The sequence below is a fragment of the Vicia villosa genome, linkage group LG4 (genome assembly GCF_029867415.1).
Source record: "Vicia villosa cultivar HV-30 ecotype Madison, WI linkage group LG4, Vvil1.0, whole genome shotgun sequence".
NCBI classification, from domain to species: domain Eukaryota; kingdom Viridiplantae; phylum Streptophyta; class Magnoliopsida; order Fabales; family Fabaceae; genus Vicia; species Vicia villosa.
Window position 1 is genome coordinate 196017434 of NC_081183.1, and position 24917 is coordinate 196042350.

General features: G+C 30.9%; 1 protein-coding gene across 1 annotated transcript; it reads left to right on the top strand.

The window, feature by feature from the left end:
• The first annotated feature begins 20299 nt into the window (after positions 1–20299).
• Positions 20300–20548, top strand: LOC131598646 (uncharacterized). Its single transcript, XM_058871227.1, has one exon. The coding sequence runs from the start codon at positions 20300–20302 to the stop codon at positions 20546–20548; it is 249 nt and encodes an 82-aa protein (XP_058727210.1).
• The last annotated feature ends 4369 nt before the right edge of the window (positions 20549–24917 follow it).

Consider the following 24917-nt stretch of genomic DNA (forward strand, 5'->3'; position numbering starts at 1 on the left):
ACATCCACCTCATCCGTCATATGTTCCGACCCCGGTTACCACTTCCAAAAACTAACATGATAAATCCAATACAAATACACTGTGCGATACAATCCGAAATCAGAACAAAACAAAACAAAAACATGTTATTCTGCCCGACGAGCGTTACAAAATACACATCAAACAAAAAAAACACGTTATTCTTCCCGACGAGCGAACTCCTCCGAATGAAGATAATTATACCAATCCTCATCCCACTCAGTCTCAGAACCATCAGCGTTGATCACGACTCTCACGCCTGAAGACTGAGCTTGAGCATCCGGGCCCCGGGCCCCCTGGGAACGAGAAGTAGAGCCGGTCGAAACCTTCTTCTTCTCCTTCACCTCCTTCACCTCTTTCACCTCTTTCTTTGAAGAATCCTTTCTTCCCTTAGCGCCCTCTCTAGAAGACATGTTCCTGTAAACAATTGAAATTGATTAATATGAGAGACAAAATAAAAAACAAAAAAATTTGAACTTCTGATACATTTCGTAAGTTCATTTCCGAAAACTGGGATGGAGGTGTTTTCGGAAATGAACTTCCGAAACACCCCTGCGATGGGATTTTCTGCAACTTCCATGGCAGACCCTAAACCAAACTTCAAAACAAATCAAAATGCTTCTAAACAACCTAAATACTACTAACAACCTAACCATGTATCATTTATACAATTAAAACCCTAAATAACATGCATTTGAATAATAGATCTAAAAATTTCAAAACTTACAAAGTGTTAGGATTGAGGGCTTTTGAATGTTGTTTAGCAGTGTGATTGGAGCCTTGATGGAGCTTTGGAATTCTGTTTGCACAAATTTTCGCCTTTGCCACTTTTTGTTTTGATTTAGGGTAAATGATTGGGGGAGGGGGAGTGTTTTGATAAATCTGCAGAAATCGCAGTATTTCGGAAGTGCACTTCCGAAATAATTGTTTCGGAAATGAACTTCCGAAGTAAGTCAATTTTTTTAAAAAAACACGTGGAAATGAACTTCCGAAGCAGGGGTAGTTTTGGTTTTTCGCAGGAGGTGACCACCCATAGGGAGGTGGGTAAAGAAATTTTCAAGTTTTTTTTTTAATAAAAACTTGATTGATCAAGAGACCAATCATTGGAACAAATCTCGTATACAAAGAACTTTCCTGCCCTCTAACAATGACATGATTTATCAAATTCATATAGGTCAATTTGAGGAGATGGATTCCCTCACGTGGATGAGAATAAATCTTTTCAAGTTCATCTTTAACTTAATCAAAAGTTTAATTCATCTTTAACTTAATCTTTTCATAAGTTTTTCAAGTTCAAAAAGAAACAAAATCTTTTCATCTTCATCTTTAACTTAATCAAAAGTTCAATCCTTCTACAACATCATCTTCATTAGAACATTCATATTCGACTTGATTAAATCCATCTTCAAATATTAAAGATTCTTTAATATTATAACCAAGATAAGAATGTGAATAAAATTAAAAATTCATAGAGAAAATTTTCGGGGACAAAATATAAAATGTGATTTATAAATTTTGACAAAAATAAATAAAATCAGGTCAAAGAGTAAAATTCAACGATTTTACACGATTTCAGAATGATTTAAATCAATTAAAATCGTTCTGGAATACAATTTTACATAAAAAAAAAATTTACCTGCTATTTAACACGAAATGATGATCTAGAGACGTGAAATCTATAGAGTTTAAGTTTTAAATCGTGATTTTAACAATGACGTTTTTGGCACTAAAGTCCCCACCTAGATCCAAAGCCCTTGTGCGGTGCATTTAAAAAAATTTCATGCTCATCAAAGTAAATATTTTGAGAAAAATGTATCAATTTCCTGATTTACTATCATAGATGCCTTGGAAGGATAGAAACAATGGATCATTATTTCTTACATTTTTTATGTGCAAATTTAATTCGGTTTACATTGGAGAATAATCTTTATTCTTTAAAAAATACGAAGAATCTTATTATAATTGATCTACAAAATTAATAAATGCTATAGAACAAAATTGTTCTCTTACATTATGTTATCATCAAAATTAAAATAAAAATCATTATTCTTCAAATCAGTCTTAGTTCAACACTATATTCATTTCAATAACAATATCTTTATCAGAAATTATATAATATAAGCTCGTTCAATTTCTTTCTAGAAATATCAATACACATATTATTTGTTTGGAAATATTTTCTAACTAGGTTAACTACGCCACCCCAAAGTTTTTATGATTTTTTTAAAAAATAGGTATAATATATAATTTTTCCTATAAAATTTAATATTTATAAATTTATAAAGCACCAAACAAACAATGGCTGAGTGGATATGTTGTATAATTACAGTCTTTCATGTCATGGGCTCAAAACTTGCTAGCTGATATATTTGTCGATGTATTCCAAACTTAATATTATATTAAATATTAATAATTCTTTTTAAAAATTTTATCAAATTTATTTATTAAGAATAATGTCAATCCAATTCAATTTCTTAAAATTGTTCTAAAATAAGTTTTGACTCATTCATATTTTATTTGGTTATTGATTTTCTTTCTTCCTCGCATACAAACACGCATAGATTATTTTGTTGTTATTTTTTTCACATAAAATGATTTCAATCAATTATCACTATACAAAATTATTGAACAAAGAGCATATAAAAATAGTAAATCAACAAAAATAAATAACATAATAATATTGTTAGACACGTTGACAATAATTAGTTGATTTATGTTGACAATAACCAGTTGATTTTTGAAGATGTTTCAATAAATTATATAGTATAATTTGACACACTTTTGCACAAGAGTTTAAAAAAAAAACAATTTCTCCATTTATTTTTGCTAGTAACAAAAAAAGTGAAAGCAAATAGAATGAATTTTTTTTGGTAGAAATGAGATATCTCTACGCGCAATTGCATGGACTAATCTTTCGAGTCGGATCCCTCAAAAGAATTTAATAAGGTTATATGTCCATGACCAAGATCGAACCCCCTTTTTTTGAATAATGCGGAAGACATCTCTTACTATCTCATTCAAGTGCTCTTGGATAAATGAATAAATATTTTTAATATTATATTTTTTATTAGTTACTTATTTTTATATTTGACCCCCTCAACAATTTCATCCTGGCTCCGCTACTGATTAACTATAAATAATATGTCATACTAAATAGTCATCCTAGCAAAAATTTAAAATTTCCATGCTCATAACTTACCAAACATTCAACTTCATTTGTTATTTTTTTCATTATTAGCTTTTCAAATTTAAATAAAGCGTCTTTTATTTGGTTTTAGTTGTGTAACTTAGAATCTTATAAATTCTACACTTTCAACACTAATTTCCCAACATATTTGTGAGAATGATTTCAGAGTTAGATTAGGGGTATGATCCTAAAGAATTTTTCAATTTTTTTTTATAGAAGAAGAAAATATTGTTTAAATACGTTTTACAAATTGATGTAGCTTTAGAGTAATAATTATCCTTATCGTATGATGTATAGAATGATCTAAATTTTTTAGCATTGTACATGAGGATGTAGCTCAAATGGTAGAGCGCTCACTTTGCATGCGAGAGGTACAGGGTTCGATCCCCTGCATCTCCAATTTCAAAAAACTTAATTTTCTAAAATATTTTTTTATCATTTATAGTAATATTTTACCTTTAAAAATGATTAATTTCGAACATCTTAATGCATTCCTTTCATACTAGAGGTAGAGGGGTTAGCATAATATTGTCCTCTAAAGTTATTAATATTAAGACTACACTGCAGCAAATTGCAACCGTACACAAGTCAAAATTTTCAAAATCATAGAGATGCATCATTTATTTAAAAATAAGAGTTTTATAAATAAAGTTAAAGTTGTTTGATAATAGTTTTGGAGTTAAGAGTTTTCTTTTGTTAAGCTTAAGGAAAAGTTCAATTTTAAATTTCAATATTACGAAGAAGAAAAAGAACAACATGTTGCTGAAATATTTGGTTCTTCCTCTTTATTATAATTAATTGATAATAAATTAACAATAAAAATACGATAATACTTTGAACAATAAAAACAAAATTATAAGTGAAGAGAAATTTTAGAGAGATTACTATAGCTAGGTGGCTGCATGTTGTTACTAATAATTACAAAATTTGAGTCAAATGTTGGAAACTTGCATAAGATAAGACAAAGATTCAAAGAGGATCTTTTAGTTTAAGGTGAGCCTCAAACTTAATGTCACATATTAATGGACCATTTGTTAATGCCTAAATATAATCTAAAGTTGTTAGCTAAAAATGGTTAGCAACGGAATTAGGTTTAGGTTATGTCTAGATAGCCAAACGAGTCCATGAAAGAAGGTTTCATTATTTAAAGTGTACCTCTATGTATTAAAAAATTTAGTCATCAAATTCTAAAAATAAGGATCATGTAGAGCTCAGCACATTCATTTGTACTATTATGTGGTTGTAGTTCACAAGTTAAAATTATATTAGGTACCATTTAGCCGAGCTTTTTTCAATTTTTTTATTATAAAAGTTAAAGTTGAAAATAAGAGTTTTATAAATAAAGTTAAAGTTGTTTCACTAGTGCAAAAATCACTTTTTAAATCAAACATTTTAAATCAGATGCTATCCATTTGATTTAAAAACTTGAAAATCTAGGACACGAAGGATGCATTTTTTAGTGAATAACATTTAAGTCAATTAACCTGATTTAAAAAGATCTTTTTAATTAAAAAAATTATTTCCCTATCTTCGCCGCGAAAACATAAGCTATACCCTCTTTTATTTCGTTCCACAAAATCCCTAAACACAAAAAAAAAACGATGAACCTTCTCTCTGTGTCTGCGTAAAACCCTTTCATCTAATCGCTTTTCACCCTTCTTCCCGTTCTCATCCTTCTTCATAGCAACCGCAACAACCTCTGCCGCCTCTTTCTTCTTCACCGTCGCCAAAACCAAATCCCCCTTATGTGGAGGAGAAACCCTTACTCTCAAGCTCATCTTTAACAGGTCCACCTTTCAACATATTCTTAACCCAAACCCTAACCTTCTCCAAAATCAACGGTTTCCCTTTCACAACAACCGCGAAGTCAAAAGCTTACACGCCTAAAAAAAATAATGAACAAACCCTAAGAATATTTCCTTCTCACTTTCTCTCTCGGAGGAGAAACAAACCCTAGATTTCCTTCTCATTTTCTCTCTCTGCGATGACGAACACATTGCTTTTAGAGTTCCAGATTCTCCACCGTTGATTCTGTTCAGATTTTCTAAGGTTAGTTCTGATTTTGGTCTTTTTCAAGGTTAATTTAGTTTTAGTTTCCATTAGTAGAGAAATTTCGGTGTTGCTACTGTTGTTGCATTCAAATGTTACAGAATGAGGCTTTCTTTTTTGAAGATGTTTAAAAGGTTACTTAATGAAAGTTTGCTTCTTTGAGTCGGTGAAGGTTGTATGAATCATGTGTTTCATAAATTGATAATTTTCTTGGAAATTGGTGAAGTTCAACCTTGAACAAGATAGATTTATGTTCATTTATCCATTTATAGTGGCTTGAGTTGGCTTTTAAGTTTAATTTTGAAGTGGTTTTCTACTGATTTTTTGTTAAGAAAGATAAGTGGGGTGTTAGGAATTTGAATTTTGGATTGGTTTGACTTTTGTGTTTAATTTGCTGGTTGGATTTTTTGTTTTGGATTGGTTTTCTCTTTCTGCTAGATTTTGTTAAGAGACGAGTGAGGTATTCTTAGGAAATGGAATTGGTGTTGTTACTGTTGTTACTGTAACAATAACAAGATCAACAATATATAATCATACAAGTTATATGATTATGCAACATGGAAGGACTTTTGTTGTAGGCCTCATAGTTTGTTAAACTTTGCTTAGACTAGCTAGAGTTTTGGTAATAGCATAGTTTAATTTTGACAAGAGGTATTTAGTTCCATGGTACTGTTTGGAACATTGCTTCTTGAATATTTTTTAACAGATCAAATTTATTCAAAATTTGATTCTATGGTCTTTTGTATTTTGAATATTTTATACCAGATCAAATTTACTTAAAACTTGGTTCTATGGTCTTTTGTAATAATGGTTGTGTATGAAATGTTTGATTAGTGGTTGGTTGTGATAAAATTTTGTATTATTTTTATAATTTTTTGTACAATAAAACAATAATTAAAAAATGACAATAAAAAAAAAACAACATTGTGCTTTTGAATTGAACGAACCAAATTAAAATAATATTACTGAATAATATGAACCGATATAAATTTGAGATTTTAAATCGGATCATATAGATTTAAAAGCTCTCGTTACTTTTTGAAATTTTTTTAAATGTGTTAAACTGATTTAAATAAACACTTTTAAATCAGGCTAACCGATTTAATAAAATATTTTAAATCGGATCAAACCTGATTTAAAAACCAATTTTTTTTAAATCGGCCAGAATTAAATCGGACCACCAACCGATTTAAAAAGTTGTTTTTAACCGATTTAAAAAGTGTTTTTTGTACTAGTGTTTGATAATATTTATAATTTTTCAACTTTAATTATTTTTATCTAAACCCTTTCATATATAGATAAAATAATCTTACAAAATGAGAAAATAATGAAATATAATTTTGATGTAAATTATTTGCGAGTGAAAGTAGTGATTATTGTTCATACGTTTAAAAATAATAAAATATTTTTAAAAGGGATGTCGATGCAATATGTAGCACCAAACGTCACAAACGAAGGAATTGTGATTGAGATCGAAGAAGATGATATTGCGTCGGAAGTCAAGTATTGGGAAACTGCGTTAATCATGTATGCGATGGGTGAGGAATTGAGTATGAACATGGTGAAGAACTTCATGGAAAAGGTATGGAACTTTGTCAAACTCCCTGACATTTTCTACCACGATGAAGGGTACTTCATCCTTCGATTCAAAACTCAGGATGATATGGATTCAGTGCTGATGAAAGGTCCTTACACATTGAGGAATGTTTCTCTGATGCTAAGGGAATGGAAGCCTGATTTTAACCTAAAAAGAGATATGCTACGAACTTTGCCTCTATGGGTGAAACTCCCCAAGCTGCCTTTACATCTATGGGGGAGAAAAGCTTGAGCAAAATAGGCAGTGCTATAGGTGTGCCATTGGTAACTGATGAATGCACGGCCAATAAGCTGAGGGTGTCGTATGCTCGTATACTGGTTGAAGTGGATATCACAAGAGACATGATTCAGGAGATAGCAATCAAGGATTGTGAAGGGAGGGTAATGATGCAGCCAGTGGAGTATGAATGGAAGCCATTGTTTTGTGAGAGATGCCAAACTGTGGGGCATAAATGCAAAGATTTCGTGAAAAAGCAGTGGAAACCGAAAGCCAAAGTTGCAGCTCTAGAGCAGGGATCCCCTAGTCAAGCCATTGCTACAGAGGCAATATCAAAGAAACAGGGGATAGCAGATCAAGGAGAACAGGAGGCTGATAATGAGGATGCTAGCTGGACTGTGATTGGATCATCAGTCAAGGATAAAGGTAAAAGAACTCCTACTGAACCATTACCTGAATCGAATTATGTGAATGGATTTGAGGCTCTAGGGGTTTTGAATGATCTCATAGAGACCTTGGATAGAGGACCATGTTAGTCTCTTGGAATGTTAGGGGACTTAACAAATCAGGTAAACTTAAGGAGATTAGTTCCCGTCTCCAATATATGAAACCTGAAATCGTGATCCTCATTGAAACTAGAGTCAAGGTTGATAAGGCTAAGAAGATTAGAGATAAGCTTAACATCCATGAAAACTACATTGATAACTACCAGAACCATGATAATGGGAGGATCTGGCTATCATGGAATGACAGAAATCTAGAGGTGAAGTTGATTAAGAGTTCTGACCAATTTATTCATTGTGCTGTCTATGGTGTATTGGGAGACTTTAGATATTGGCTGACAGCCATATATGGCAAGAATAAACTTGAGCAGAGGAAAATGTTATGGAAAGAGCTCACTCAGCAGAAGCTTAGTAGTAATGAACCTTGGTACATTATTGGGGACTTCAATAATGTCACAAAGGCTCAGGACAGAATAGGTGGAAGAATGGTGATGGAGTCTGAATACATTGATCTGCAAGAGATGATGATGCACAATGGACTGAGTGAAATGGATAGCAATGGTGATTATTTCACTTGGTGCAATAGACACACTCTGGATCCTATTCATTCAAGGATAGATAGGCTTATTGGTAATGTGGCATGGTTCCAAAATTATGGTGATCTGACCCTATCTGTGCTATCTCCCAATGTTTCTGACTATGCACTCTTACAGGTGGCCAAAGACAAGCATAATGGACATAAACCCAGGCGTTTTAAGTTCTACAACTGTATTACTAAGTTAAATGGTTATGAGAAGATTGTCAGGGCAAGTTGGGAAAAACCTATTGCTGGGAGCCCAATGTATATTCTCTGGAGGAAACTGTAGAGACTTAAGCCTGATCTACAATAGCTTAGCAAGAGCATGACTAATATGAAGCAAACTATGGAGACTGCAAGGAAAGACTTGGAAGTGGCTCATAGGGACCTAAACAATAACAAAATGGATAGTAGTATCATCAACAAGGTCAAACACTGTACTGAAGAGGTCATTAGATTGCATGAACAGGAGGAACATATGCTACTTCAGAGATCCAAGATCGACTGGCTGAGATTGGCAGATGACAATAATGCTTACTTTCATGCTTCAATTAAAGCTAAGCATAAGAGTAAAAGTATGAAGATGCTTAAAACTGCAGAAGGTGCTACTGTTACTGATCAGGAAAGTATTAAGAAAGAGGTTATGAACTTCTATCTTAACCTAATGGGTTCCAAGGAAGAAAATGTTCAACATGTGGATATTGAAGCAATGAGGAGTGGGAAACAGGTCAGCACTAGTCAAAAGGACCTCCTTATTAGACCAGTAACTGAGGAAGAGATATGGGAAGCTTTGAAGACTATTGGTGATCTTAAATCCCCAGGAATTGATGGGTATGGTTCTTACTTCTTCAAGTCCAGTTGGAGCATTATTAAGCTGGATGTCATAGCAGCAGTGCAAGAGTTCTTTATCAAAGGTAATCTCTTTAAAGCCTTTAATAGTACCATAGTGACTCTTATACCTAAACATAAGAATGCCTGTGAAGTGAAGGACTTTAGACCAATTTCTTGATGCACCATATTCTACAAAATTATCTCCAAAGTACTCACCAATAGACTGGGTAATGTGCTTCCAGAGATTATACACCAGAGCCAGGCTGCATTCTTGAAGGGACAAGTGATACAGAACCACATCTTGCTTGCCTTTGAATTGATGAGAGGGTACAGCAGGAAAGGGGGCACACCTAGAAGTATGATCCAGGTTGACTTACAGAAAGCTTATGACATGGTGGACTGGAATTCTCTGGAAACTGTGCTGAAAGAGATAGGCCTGCCAAGTCAATTCATAAAGTGGATTATGCTGGGAACCACTACTGTGAACTATATATTTAACGTGAATGGAGAATTCTCTGAGATAATGGAGGCTAGAAGAGGAATTCGACAGGGGGGCCCTATATTCCCACTCCTATTTGTCATTATGATGGAGTATATGAATAGGGTTATGGCCAAGATGACTAAAAATACTGACTTCAAGTACCACAACAAGTGTAAAGCATTGAAGATCACTTACTTAACTTTTGCAGATGATGTGCTTCTTTTCAGCAGAGGAGATACAAAATCCATTGATCTTTTGCTTGCAGCCTTCAACTTTTTCTCTGCTTCAACAAGCCTTCGAGTGAATACCAAGAAGTGTAAAGCATTCTTTGGTGGAATGGATGATGAAGTCAAAAAGGAGATTAGCAGGACCACTGGATATGCTGAGGGACAACTGCCCATCAGGTATTTAGGTATTCCACTTGCTATTAGAAAGTTGAATATTAGTCACTACTTGCCACTGATTGATAGGATTATGAGCAGAATTAGGCACTGGTCTGCCCACTTACTTAGCACAGCAGGTAGAATCCAACTGGTCAAAAGTACTGTCTCTGCCAATGTCCAATATTGGATGGCATGTCTTTCTTTACCTGAGTTTGTTATTAAAAAACTGGATAGCCTCTGCAGGTCCTATATTTGGTCAGGTAAATCTACTATCTGCAAGAAGAGCCCTGTGGCCTGGAAGAGAGTTTGCTGCCCAGTCAAACAAGGTGGACTGGATATTCTAAATCTGCAGGTATGGAATCAAGTGGCCCTGCTTAAGTGCTTGTGAAACATCAGTATGGAACTTGATAATCTCTGGGTGAAATGGATTCACACGTATTACTTAAAGGGGAGGAATTTGATGACTGATAATCTGGGCAACAATTGCACATGGATACTCAAACATATATTGGCTAGCAAGGCTGATATTATTAGAATAGAGAATTGCTGGAATAGTATGAGGAGCCAAAGGAAGTTTAGCATGATGAAGGTATATAACACCTTGATCGAAGATGATAACAGAGTGGAGTGGTACCACATGATGGCTCATAATTTCGCAAGGCCTAGATCGAAAGTGATACTATGGTTAGCCTGTCAAAATAGACTTTTCACAAAAACTAGGATGCAGAAAATGGGCATGGTACATAATATCATTTGTGACCTTTGCAAAGAGGACAATGAAGATCTTGAGCATCTTATGTTCAAATGCAAGGATACCTCTCCCATTTGGCAAGAGATGTTCAAGTGGATGAAGATGCCGATGACTGCTAATCTTGATATGGCTTGGATTAGAAGGAAATCTAAAGGTAAAGGATGGCCTAATGTACTTTTCAAGGCTGCTGCCACTGAAATTTTCTATGGTATATGGATGTATAGAAATTCCATAATTTTTGGAAATAAAGGGTCCTATAGGGATGCTCAAAGTGTGATAAGGTCTACAATAGATTCTTTAGTCTATAGAGGGTGGATGAAACCCAAGTATAGAAATCACATTGTTAATATTCTCATGTAAATAGTCAATTTATATGGCTACATAGCCTTGATTTGTAATAGCCCTTTGAAATGAATAAAATCTTTTGTTTCAAAAAAAAAATTATTAAATATATGTGTAAAAATATTTTATTAAACAATGGGTATAAATTAAAATAAAGTACTATTTAATACTAAAAAATATGAAATATGTTAAGAAAATTAAACGAATATTTTTTATAAATATTTGAAAATATGCATGCACTCAATTTAAGTCACAAATTCTCTCAATTGGATAATTGGGATTTAGTTAGTTTATTCCTCAAACCTCTCTTAACTCATTGGATTTTGGTATTTGTGAGTAACTTTAAAACTCCTTTTTGTGCACTTGATTCCCTTTTTGATGACTCAATTTGCTCAAATCTATTTTTAAAATATATTATCTCCGTTTTAAATTATAAGATGTTTTTGGATATTTTATGGAAATTAAGAAATATAATTATTATTTTATGAAAAAATAGAAAGATGTATGATTTTACAAATATGTCTTTCAATAATTACATTGAAAAACGAAATTAAAAAATTTAAAAAAGAAAAGGGAAATAAATAGGAGAAGGTATAGGCACAAAGTCATTAATGATATTAAATTGACTTATAATTTGAGACAAATATTTTTAAGTAAAATTAAAACATAGAGAGTATTACACTTTAAAACATATTCACGAAAAATCAAAATTTTTAAAGAAAATATACTTAGAGACAAAAGAATTAGGGAGGCGATAAGAAGAGGAAGATGTAATGTATTTTTTGATAAATAAGAAAAGGTGTAGGGATACACTCTTTAATAGCTTAGTCTATATTGCTAATCAAATCATAAGTGTTAATTAATTAAAATATTTGACTTTAGTTTTAAATATTTTCAAAATAAACATATAAATTATAGTGATTTATGTAAAACTTTTTAAATTAATCATTCATAATATTAATTATCATCGTAATTACTATGAACAATTAAAAAATCTCGTTATCATGAATGAAATGACGTTAACATTATCTATGAAATGGACACAAACAAGATTATGGATGGGCCAAACTAATTTCTTCATTGGGTTTAACCATCCACTTTATAATTTCATCAGAAATTTTTTAATACACCCTTATAAGGTGAATAACACCTCTAAAAACTTCAAATTTTTCTTTGAAAATACATCTCCGAATATACCATAATAAATTTTAAATTAAGTGGTTCAGATATGTATATCCGAAGATATTCTAAAGATGTTTCGAATATGTATTTCCGAAAACATGGCTGGACAGAATGGTTGGCAAAAACCGAATCGTTTTTGGCTTTTTTTAAAAAAGAATCAATGTTAGTTTGATTTGTAATTTTGTTAAACCGTTAATAAATACGCAAACGAAAAACAATAAAAAATCACAATGAAGGTAGGTAATATTGTTTTGACATAACGAAAAAAATCACAATGAAGGTAGGTAATATTGTTTTGATATATATATATATTATTGATTCAAATATTTTATATATTTAAAGAATTATAGTCACTGATTTATTATATCTTTTAAAAAGACATCATTTTATTTTTATTATATTTTTTAAACAAATGAGCGTATCAATTTTCATTTATATCTTCATATTTATAATATTAACGAGAACACGGAGTTTTTGATAATTTTTTTGAATATTAACAAAAACATTAAGTTACTGATAATTTTTTTGAATATTAACGGGAAAAAATTTGAAATATTAACGGGAACACGGAGTTATTGATCAAAATAGTGAATATTAACGGGAACACAAATAATGAATATTAACGGGAACATGAAGTTATTGATAAAAATATTAAATATTAACGGAACAATAATATTAACGGGAACACGAAATTACTAATAAAAATAATAAATATTAACGGGAACACGAAGTTATTGACACATTACTGAATATTAACGAGAACACGAAGTTACTGATAATTTTTTTGAATATTAATAGAAACATTAGGTTATTGATAATTTTTTTCAATATTAACGGGAACAAATTTGAAATATTAACGGAAACACGAAGTTATTGATCAAAATAATGAATATTAACGGAAACACATAATTACTGATCAAAATAATGAATATTAGCATGAACATGAAATAACTGATCAAAATATGAGCACGAAGTTACTGACCAAAATAATGAATATTAGCAGGAACATGAAGTTACTGATTAAAATAATGAATATTAGCGGGAACATAAAGTTACTGATTAAAATATTCAATATTAACGAGAATATGAATTACTGATCAACATATTGTACACATGATCTCCAAAAATTTGAAATGGCTTGAATAATGGTTTTATATATGATTTTAATTTTAAATTAAAAAGTAATAAAGGTTATAAAAAGGAGTAGTATATTTTAAAGGAAGCAAAGTACAAGACATCATCATAATGCTTACTAACCAATCATGACTGCCTCTAACCTTTCAGTCTAATGATACAATTCTCAGACAGAATACTTATCATTCTCATTTTGCCCCAAACTTTACCTATTTTGTTCCATAGTTCCAATTATTTTTAGAATTTAATCTCGAAGAATTATATTTTGTCGTCTAAATTTTGATATCACATCATTTTAATTTTTGTGAAAAGTTTTGCATGTCGTTTCCATCGTATTAGAAGAGTGCACAAGGATTTATAATCTTTAAATTGAATCTCTTATTAAATATTTCTATACTATGCTAAGGGTGGAAGAGACGTTGAATTGTTTGAATTTTTTAAAAAAAAACTAAAATTTTAAATTGAATGTAATTAGAATATTTAAGGGTCCGAATAATATTCACGTTGATTCTATTTTAAAAAAATTGTGTTAAATTTATAAATAGCTTAAATATATTAATTATTTAATAAAAAAAATTTTAAATTTTTTTAAATAAAATCAATAAAGGAGCATATTCGCAAAGATAAATATGTGTAACTGTAGAAGATAAAAAAATAAGAGAAGTAAATATGAATGTTTTTTTTTTACTACAAGGCTAAAGAAATGGAAAAGGAGCAAAACAAAAACTAAATTCTTACAAATAGAATTTCAACCACATGTGCTGCAATTTGTTGCAAGGATGTTTCTCATCTATTTAGGAATGGATAGATAAATTAGAAGATCAATGTCCGACTCACTAGAGGTTCTAAGCTTTCCTATGAAATAAATATTTTGATTATCTTTTTTGAGAGTGTGGATAACTTTAAACATAGGGTTTTAGTAAATAATAATATTTTTAATACTTTCAACCAACAACACATGTTTATGATACTTATTCAAGGGGTTCCCAAAGAAGTTAATATTTAGTGATGAATCAGAGTGGCAAGTTCAGTCAATAATGCCCATATATTCTACTAGAGAAAGACTTTGGTAAATGACCCTAAGTTCTACATGGAGGATATCAAAAGAATTAGGTATGTATTTAGAGAAACCTCATTATAAAATCCCATTGGGCATACAGGTTGAAGTGTCAATATAACTTTCATCTACATTAAAAAATTTGCAATAGTACTTTTGAGAATTTCATGTGATGAAGCAATTGAGTGTGTAACATGTTTGAGGTTTGTTGAAGCCAGAAGCAAGTAATGAAAGAATCCACCATAGAGTGAGCAACCATGGAGATTATATTTGGGAATAATTTGATGAGAAATACAAACAATATTATGGTTTCTCCAATCTCGCCAAATTTCCTCAACAACTAGGTTTTAACGAGTACCCTGTATCTCGTTTTTTATCCAAGAATGACCATCTTGGGTAAAGAATGAATTTGGATGACTATATCCAAGGTGCGACCAAAAGTCTATGGAATTCATATAGTCACAAATTTTGAGAATTTCATGTAATGAAGCGATTGACTGTGAGCCATTTTTTAGGTTTGCTAAAGCCCGAAGAAAATAATGAAAGAATGTACCATACAGTGAGCATCTAGAGAGATTCTATTTGGGGATAATTTATTAAGAAATACAAACAACGTTATGGTTTCTCCAATCTCGCCAAATTTCCTCAACAAGTAGGTTTTGGCGAGTACCTTGTATCTCATTTTTTATCCAATAACAACCATCTCGGGTAAAGAATAAATTCGGATGACTAAATCCAAGGTGCGGCCAAAAGTCTATGGAATTCATATAGTCACAAACAATGTGGAGGAAAGTCTCATCTTCAACGCCACATCTAGATCACAAAGTTGAAGTGGATATGTTTTGATAGTGAAGAAGCAGTGTGTGTGTGTGTGTGTGTATATATAGATAGAGAGAGATAGATAGATAGATAGAGAGAGAGAGAGAGAGAACAAACTTGTGATAAGCAAGCCGAAAGAGAAACTTTATATTTTCTGGGAGACATAATTTCCAGATACGTTTTCATGATTGAGTGGCATTGATAGAATCATGAAGCTCTTCTTTATTGCGGAGGATTCATGAGCAGCCACTCTTAGTACTGTAAGTACCCATGTATGTGATTGGACCAAATAAAGAAGTCTTATGTTTTGGAGTTGGAGTTGGGACATATTGAGGTGATCTCAGTGGGGACGTGGGGAGTGAGTTGAGTATACAAGTGTTGAATGTGGGGAGGTGATGTAGAGTAAAAAAATATTTGGAAAATATAGTAGTATAATGTATGTGAACATAATCAATCTGAGAAGCGAGAAGGCCAAGAAAATACCAGTGATTGTACCAGAAGGTTGAGGATGTTGATCCTAGCTCCATTTAAAATCATATTTCAACACATTATTTTCTTTGATAATAGAGTTCTAGGTGGATAAATCTGTTGTAAATGAAAAAGAAAGTAAATGGGAACCAGACAATTACTCTTGAGAAAAAAGACGTATTTAAAGTTTATCACACTTTTGAAGCATATCACAAACCAGCTTACCAAGGAGGGTTGTGTTGATATCTCTATTTGATCGAACCCCTAGGCCACCCAACTTTCTAGGGCGAGTAATTTTCTTCCAGCCAATCAGATGAACACTGGTGGAGGTGTTTCCTTTCCAATAAAGTTACGAGTTATATTTCTATGACAAATATTTTTAGAGATCAATGTGGGTTGCATGTAGTAAGAGGGTAGCAGAAGTAACAATAGTTAATCTACCAGGCTTGTTGAGATTATTTTTTTATAAGAAGCCATGCGAGTTTCATTTTTCTAAGATGAAATTAAAGTCCAATATTTTGGAAACAAAAAAGATCTTTCATGTAGATGATGAAAAGTAGGGAGATAATGGCCCCCCTTTGCGAAGACTGTATGATGACTTGAAAGCTAGCATATTATTACCATTTCATAAAATGGATAAAAACGAGAAGGTGATGCAGTGCATAATAACCTAAATGGTTGGCTAAGGAAAACTAAAGTATAATAAGCAACTTTAAGGAAATCCTAATTAATGTTGTCAAAGGCTTTTTCTAGATCCAGCTTGAAGGCAACATCACCTTTTTTTTTCTGCGCATGTAGTGAATACTTTTCTGCAAAATAATAGAGCTATCAGTTGGTGTCGCTACTTGAAAGAAAACTGCTTTGGTATGGTCCAATAAGAGTGTCAAGTAGGGGTCCAAGACGGTTAACCAAGATTTTGTAATAATATTGTACATAATATTAAAAAATCTATTAGGTCTCAAATACTTGAAAATTGGAGTGTCAACTTTGGAGATCGGCGCCATTAAGGTTTCAGAGATGGTTGGATCAAGAAATCCTATGGAGAAAGTTGTTTTGACTTAATTAAAAACATCATCACCAACAATATGCCAGTATTTCTTAAAGAAAATGCATTGAAAACCATCGAGCCCAAAGACTTTAAAAGACTTCATGGAATTTAAGGCAGGAGTAACTTCCTCTTTAGTGATCGGATTAATGACGGAGGCAACTCCATCGTCATCAAAATATCAAATGGTTGTGATAGAGATTTGAAAGATGGTTTGAATGATGTTGTTTCTGCATAAAAAATCTTTAAAAAATATAAGAGCTTCTTGTTTATTATAATAATATCATTTGTTTAAGTACCATTGGCGAGTTTGTTGTTGTGGATTTTGTTTCTATTCCTTCTTATAATTGTTTGTGCAAGGAAGAAAGAAATATTTTTTTCTCCAAATTTGATCCATTTGTCTCGAGAATTTTGAAACCAATAGATTCCCTCTTGGAAGAGGATGTGGTTATAATCTTTTCGCAGTATTAAGAAATAGCACTTTAATTTAATTAAATCAGATATTTATATATTTAATAGCAGTATTTAATTAAATTATATAAAATAATTTTTTATATATAAATATCTGATTTAATTAAGAAATAGCACTTTAATTTAATTAAATCAGATATTTATATATAAAAAATTATTTTATACTATTTGTGGAAATAAATTTATATCTTATTTTTAATATATGCATGTTCACTTCAAAATAATATTTTGGAGAATACTGCATGTCAAAATGCAGCTGCCATGTACCAACTACCTTGAAAAGGAAATATTAATAAATAAAAAGGATCATCATTTTAAGTTTGGCTTTTATGATTCTTCATACATTTACTAAATATTCATATTAGGAACCATATTATTACTTTAACACAAATAGGGAACAGAAAATCCCTTCATAATAAGGAATTGTATATAAAACGAGATTTCATGAAAGAAGAATCAAAGCAAAATCATTTCCTTTAACGTTGGACATGTTATATATGGGTTCCACAAAGGTTACAAATCATTATTTTTGGAGATTCATCAAGGTTTTATATGTGGATTCATCATATCATTCATTCCTCTTGGTCTCTTTTAATTAATAATCTAGTTACTAAACTTGAAATGGTTATCAATTTTTAGTCTTAAGTAATTGATAATCAATAATATATGCAATAAACGTGATTATGATTTATATTAATTGAACATAATCAACAAAACTTAAGATACAAAGCAAATTAGTTGAGGGGAAGACAAGAAAAGGCCATGATAATAATTTGGGCACATGGATGGAACTTCGTTTTACTAAGCCAACATCTTTTTTGCCTTTTCAAATTGGAATATAATCCTTTAACTTTTGAATTAATTGGTCACAGTATACAAAATTTTCTTAACTAGTTTCTATAATCTAGTTTACTTATGGCATCTTCTATTTAATTAAAAAAAATAGACTTCTTAAAAATTTATTTAATTAAATAAATCAGATTTACACCACACACACACATATATATATATATATATATATATATATATATATATATATATATATATATATATATATATATATATATATATATATATATATATATATATATATATATATATTGAGAAATGATAATTTTTTATGAGTGAGAGGAAGAAATAACAGATTTTTCAATATAAAGTTTTGTTGTCTATGTAAAAGAAATAGATAAAATAGACTATTTAAAAGTCTTATTGTAAAATATATTTTTAAATAGACTTTCAGCTCAGGCTATTTATGATCTATTATGATTTTTTTGTCTAGTCTATTGTCAATTGAACCGACAATCCAAACTAAACTTTTAGAAAAAAACGATTATTTTTAGTTTGATTCAAAAACTGAACCAAACCATGAAAATATTATGGTTTGGTTCGATTCTCAGTTTTAGTTTTTAAAAACCGTCAAACCGATGAACAGAAGCAATGACTATAATTATCCACTTAATTTTTAATTCGACTTATTAGTAAGTCCAAATTTTATATCAGTCCAACTCTTCTCAATCTTTATTTACGCTTCCTTACTTTTAACACAATCATGTAGGCAGAACCAAACTCCAAACATACAAGTAGAAACCATTAGACACAAAATTTGCTCTTATCGAACTAGTGTTCTCCTCAGCTGCCACCATTGTTACTCCTGCTACCGTAATTATATTATGTTATGGTCGTCTTCTTCGTGTTCAAGTTTTCTTCGTTAGTTTTCATCTACTTTTTTGTAACTTTTTTTTGTTTCTTTTTCTTCAAGGAAATTCCTTCTAAACTTATTACAAAATATTAGTTTTGACGTGTGTTTGAGGTGTGAAAAATTTTAATTTTATGTGTATTGAAATCTTTTGTTCTTATTGTTTATGTTTTTTTTTGCTAAACTTTTTGTATTTGATAGTGATTTTATTTCATGATGCTATGAAAATCATATCACTGTTTCGTATTGATTAAGAACAACTTCTAAGTTATTTGAAAAATATAGCATGAAATAGATTATATGAAATGTACTATTTAAAAAAATAATTATAGCATAAAATACACTAAAAAATACGATAGCGGGGAAAATACATATGAATATAATGTTTAAAAATATGTTGTAAACCGATCAACCAAACTGAAGCAAACCAGTTAGTTTGGTTCAATTCCATTTTTGACAAAAAAAAATTAAAAAATCAAACCAAACCAAATCTTTGAAGAATATATCAAATTCGAACATTTTTGACTAATAATCAAACTAAACTGAACCAATTACACCCCTAAAAATTTTTTTTATTATAAGTAAAATATTTGCGCTCATGGAATTTATGTTAAAAGTAATTATTTGTGTCCAACCTCATACTTTTCGGGAGGTTTTTTTTACCATATATGTTATATGAATCCACTGGATATGAATTCAATTGTCATCTCTAGACTTTTTTTATCTAGTATTTTTGAAATTCAATTAACTATGAAAAAAATTGAATTTTTTTTAGTAAAATAATCTAGTGGCTAGAATTTACCCTTTAAATATTTTTGAAATTTAATTAACTAAAAGAAAAGTTTAAATTTTTTGTCGAATAGGCTAATAAATAGAATTTTATTTTGTAAAGGTGAATTAGTAAAATGTCTGTGAGTTAAAACATGCATTCTATGTCTGATTTCTTACCCAACTATCAACTAGCTAGCTTAATTTTTTTTTTTTTGAATTCTTATGTAAATTAATCTAATCATAGTTAAATTTATTCTTAAAATTGCTTAAATTAATCTATTCATTCTATGAGGAAATATTCATTACTATCATTATAGATATGTTAGAAAAAGTATGCTTAAAATTAAAAAAATTAAATGTGTTCAAACATCATCTTAAAAAAGTATAAAGAAAACAAGAAAATGTTTTTACTTTTTCTCAATATGATACTAAAGAAAACAAGAAAATATTTTTACTTTTTCTCAATATGATACTAGCTTCTTATTTTATTGACATCCTTTAATTTTTGAAACATTTGAATTTGGTGAGCCTTTTTATATATACCCTTAAGAAACTAAAAACACCATCATAACATTACACTTCCCAAAGACATCAAAGGAAGAAAATGCACAACATACAAAGAGGTCAAACCCTAGACCATAGCTTTGTCATACAAATAAAATCCAATATTGAAGAACCAAAAAATTCTTCCAATAAGTTCAAGTTAAACTTTTCAGCTATGAAACTTTTTCATCGTTTCCGGAAAGTGCTTATGCGTTTTGTTTTCTCTGGTAATTCTCATCATAGTTCTTCAACAAAGGATCACTCATCAAGACACAGAAATTCTGAAAGGTTTGAACCACCAAAGACTTCATGCAGTTCTTATTATTCATCTTATTCTCATTACAACGAAGCTATTTCTGATTGTATTGAGTTTTTCAATAAAGAAGGTGTTTTGGATGGTAGAAAATCAGATTTTAATGTGTAATAATCTTTTTTATGTTCTTAGGTTTTCAAATATACTTGATGCTATGGTTATGATGCTTGAATGTATATGAGAATGTGAGTGATTTGATTCATGAAGCCATTAGTTAATTCTTCATATGTTATTTGATTATTGTTGTAATAAAAAAAATTATTTAATTTGTTTTGATTATGTTTCCACCATTTTTTTATTTTTTTTTAAGTTTTGAATTTGAGTATCACTGTAAATTTTTTACTATCAGTAATTAAAATTCATGGTCTTCATGCTATTGATGTTTGTATATGAATTAAAGAATGGAATATACTGTTTGAGAGTTCACAAACACGAGTTTTTTCAGAATTTTATTTGAAGTTTAAATCATAATCGAAGTTATTTATTATTAATTATTATCTTTAAATTGATTGTAATATTAACAAAAAAAATTATATTATTTGTCTGAAAATATCATTTAGATGAAAATTTGTTTAATATCATGAAGTATAATTAACCAAATGCAGGGTTAGATTTCTTGATGATGCAATTTGAAACAGTTAATATTATTTATTTTAATTTGACTTTTAAATATGAGAAATAAAATATTTGCTGAGAGCGTAAAATAATTTTACACTATCAATCAACCAATTAAATGTATTCTATAGACTAAATCAATTCAAATTAATATGTTGTGTTAGATTATAAGCTAGATATGATCAGTAAAACGATGAGGCAGTGCTAGGGGTGGGAATAGGCTAGGCTAGGCTTTATAAGGCCTGGGCCTGGCCTACGATAAACTTACAAGGCCTGAGCCTGGCCTATGGCCTACTATAGGCTCGTTTTTTTAGTCTGACCTGGCCTTTTTAAAAGCCTGGTCTGGCCTGAAAGCCTATTTAAAAGCCTCTTTCTTATTAATGTTTTCAATTAATTCATATTACTTAAGAAGCCTTATAGATCGCATATATATGAACATTTAGACCGACCTATTTAGCATTTTTTTCTAATATAAATGTATATATAGACCAATCTATTTAACACTTTTTCTAATATATATGCATATATAGGTCAACCTATTTAGACTAATTTAATATATATGAAAGTATAGGCCGGCCTACAAGGCTTTATAGGCTATTTTAAGAGCCTAGGCCTGACCTTTTTTATTAAATAGGCTTTTAAAAAAGCTCAAGCCTGGCCTTTTTATCAAATAGGCTTGGCCTGGCCTGGCCTTAAGTAGGCTAGACTATAAGTCCCTGTAGGCCGGCCAGGCCTATTCCCACCCCTAGGCAGTGCTCTGTTATGATGGACTTGAACTTCCGATACAATGGAGAGAGGGCTGACCTAAATGGTTAGCACTCTAACGCTAATAAAAGAATAATGACTAATGTGTGAGTGAAGGAGGATTTGAATACATGGGAATGACATGCTTTCTCTCTTATATAGTGGGGCACTTAAAAGCGTTTGTGAGTAGTGCATTGTATAGTGCAGACAATCATATGATTGATATGGGTGGTAGATAATGTCTCACGTGGGCGACCTTAAGGCTTCTCCTTGTGGTGTTAGTGTTTTAATGGAGACTGATGACGCATGTACATCGACTTGATTGTCGTGATATGTGAATTCTCGTACAATAATATTCCTTAGTGTCACATGTTGTAAGGTCTCTTCAATTCTGAATTGCCTCTCTGACAAGAATCAAGAATTATGTTGGTACACTAGATTTAAGATGTTGTTTAGAAGGTCTGTGGCTCCCTGAATTCAAAGATTGGCCTATAGTAAATAGAGACCAGGGAGCATTTCTTGTCAAAGTATAAAAGGTAGTGGAATAGGTCTGTGTGATGGTTGGTCTTGGTGAATTTTTGTGTAGATATAAAGAAAAGGAAATCCTGAAATTCTCATTGAATATCTATTGATGGAGTGGGATCTTGTTGCATGGGATTAGAAGGAGACGCCGCCAAAAACGGATCGTTTTTTATTCGAGAAGGGCGAGGAGGAGGAATCCTAGTAGCAGCTCAACGTTGAACGGGAGATCTTGTGACTTTGGATGCCACCATGTTTGATGAATTTGATGATGTATTTGTCAAATAAATAGGTTGAAAACGCGAGAAGTAAGATCAATGAACATATATTTAAACTTTTAGAAAGGAGGTTTGAATTTTTGTTCGGAAGAAATTTAGATGTGGGAATAAAATGTCGAGTCACTCAGACGGCGTCAATGTTTGATTATGAACTAGACATGATCGATAAAATGATGAGGCAATGCTCTTTTATGGTGGAATTGAGCTTCTTGTACGGTGGAAAGGGGGTGGCCTACAAGGTTAACATTCCAATGACCAAGTCAGTGAGAGAATAATGAGTAATGTCTGAGTGAGAGAGGATTTGAATACTTGAGAATGACGCATTTTCTCTCTTATACAGTAGGGGGCGGTTAAAGTTCTATGCCAAGAATGCATCATAAAGTACATATAACTGTTTTATTGATCTGAACGATAGATAATGTCTCAAGTGGCCAACTTGGGGCTTGTTCTTATGGAGACCGACCAGGGGCGGAGCTATAGCCCAGCGAGCCCGGGCACGTGCCCGGGCTCAACCCCTCCTTTCGTTGTATACTCCTTACATAATAGTTGATTTTTTAGACAACACTAGGAGAAAAATTAATAATTTTTAGACAAAATTAAGGGCAAAATTAGTAAAAACAGGTTGTAAAATTAGTAAAAACAATGTATAAATTTTTTGCCCAGGCTCCTTGAAATTTTTGGTTTCGCCACTGAGACCGACACAAATAAATACATCTATTTTGTTATCTTGAGATATCACTTTTCATACAGTGATATTCCTTGGTGCATGCTCTTTTGAATTAAGAATAGCCTTTCTGCCAAGAGTTATGAGTTTTGCTAGTGCACTAGATTATAGATGTTGTTCAGCAGTTCGGTGACTCCCTGAATTTCAAGATTGACATGTATCATCTAAATCCTAGTGAGTATTTCATGTCCAAGTATTATATGGTGTGGATGAGGTTCATGTGATGGTTCGCCTTGATGAGTTTGTTGTGTAGATTCGTCTTGGGAATAGGTCAGACCGGCTTACGGGATCAATAACCTAGCCTATTTAACGTAAGACTAACCTTATTTAATAAAAGCGTCATGCTAACGACGGCCCCCGACACTGGTTAAGCATTTTAAATAAAGAAAATATTATAAATTCATTGCATTAAATACACACAAATTCTTTAGAAAAGTTAATTATTTATATTTTCAATACATTGAATACATACATTTTAGGTAAAAATATATCTCTTCAAAGTATTACCCTTAATAAAAAGGTCAGATTTAAATTTTTTTTTAAAAGTTTATTTAATTAAATATGACAAATTTTAACCATAAAAAAACCTATAAAACAATATAGGTCGTCCTATAAATTTATATAATATTAAAAAAAAGTTTAATAGTTTGGTGTGTAACTAAGTTAGTGTTCTTTGTGTAAAAAAAAATCTAAGTTGAGGAAATAATTTATCCATATTTAAAGGTATTCTTAAAAATCCTTAAATTAATCCACTAATGTTTCGATGAAATTTTAATTATCATTATGGATATGTTAGCAAATATATTCTTTCTTTTCTTTGCTAAAATCAACAAAACTTTCTACCAAAAAAAAAATCAACAAAACTAAAATGTCCGCAAACATCACCTTAAATAACGGTAATAATTATTATGTTTTAATGAAACTTTCTAATTTTATTCAAATCCTTTAATTTTTAAAACATTTGAATTTGGTTTGCGTTTTTATATATACCCTACGAAACCAAAAACACCATAACATTACAAAGAAAAAAAATGTACAACGTAGGTCAAATCCTAGACCATAGCTTTATGATACCAAAAAAAGCCAATATTGAAGAACCAAAAAACTCTAACAAGTTGAATTTTAACTTTTCAGCTATGAAACTTTTTCATCGTTTCCGCAAAGTGCTTACACGCTTTGTAGTATCTGGTAATTCTCATCATAGTTCATCAACAAAGGATCATTCATCAAGGCATAAAAATTCTGAAAAGTTTGAACCGCCAAAGACTTCATGCAGTTCTTATTATTCATCTTATTCTCATTACAATGAAGCTGTTTCTGATTGTATTGAATTTTTCAATAAAGTGGGTGTTTTGAATAGTAGAAAATCAGATTTTAATGTGTAATGATTTTTTTATGCTCTTAGTTTTTCAAATATATGGTTATGATACTGTGAATGTAACTGATTTTGTTTTATTAGCCATTAGCTATTTGATTACTTTTGTAATAAAAATTTATTCAGTTTGTTTTGATTATGCTTCCACCATTTTTCTGATCATAAAGTTTTGAATTTGAATATTATTATAAATTTCAGTAATTAGACTTCATGGTCTTCACAGTA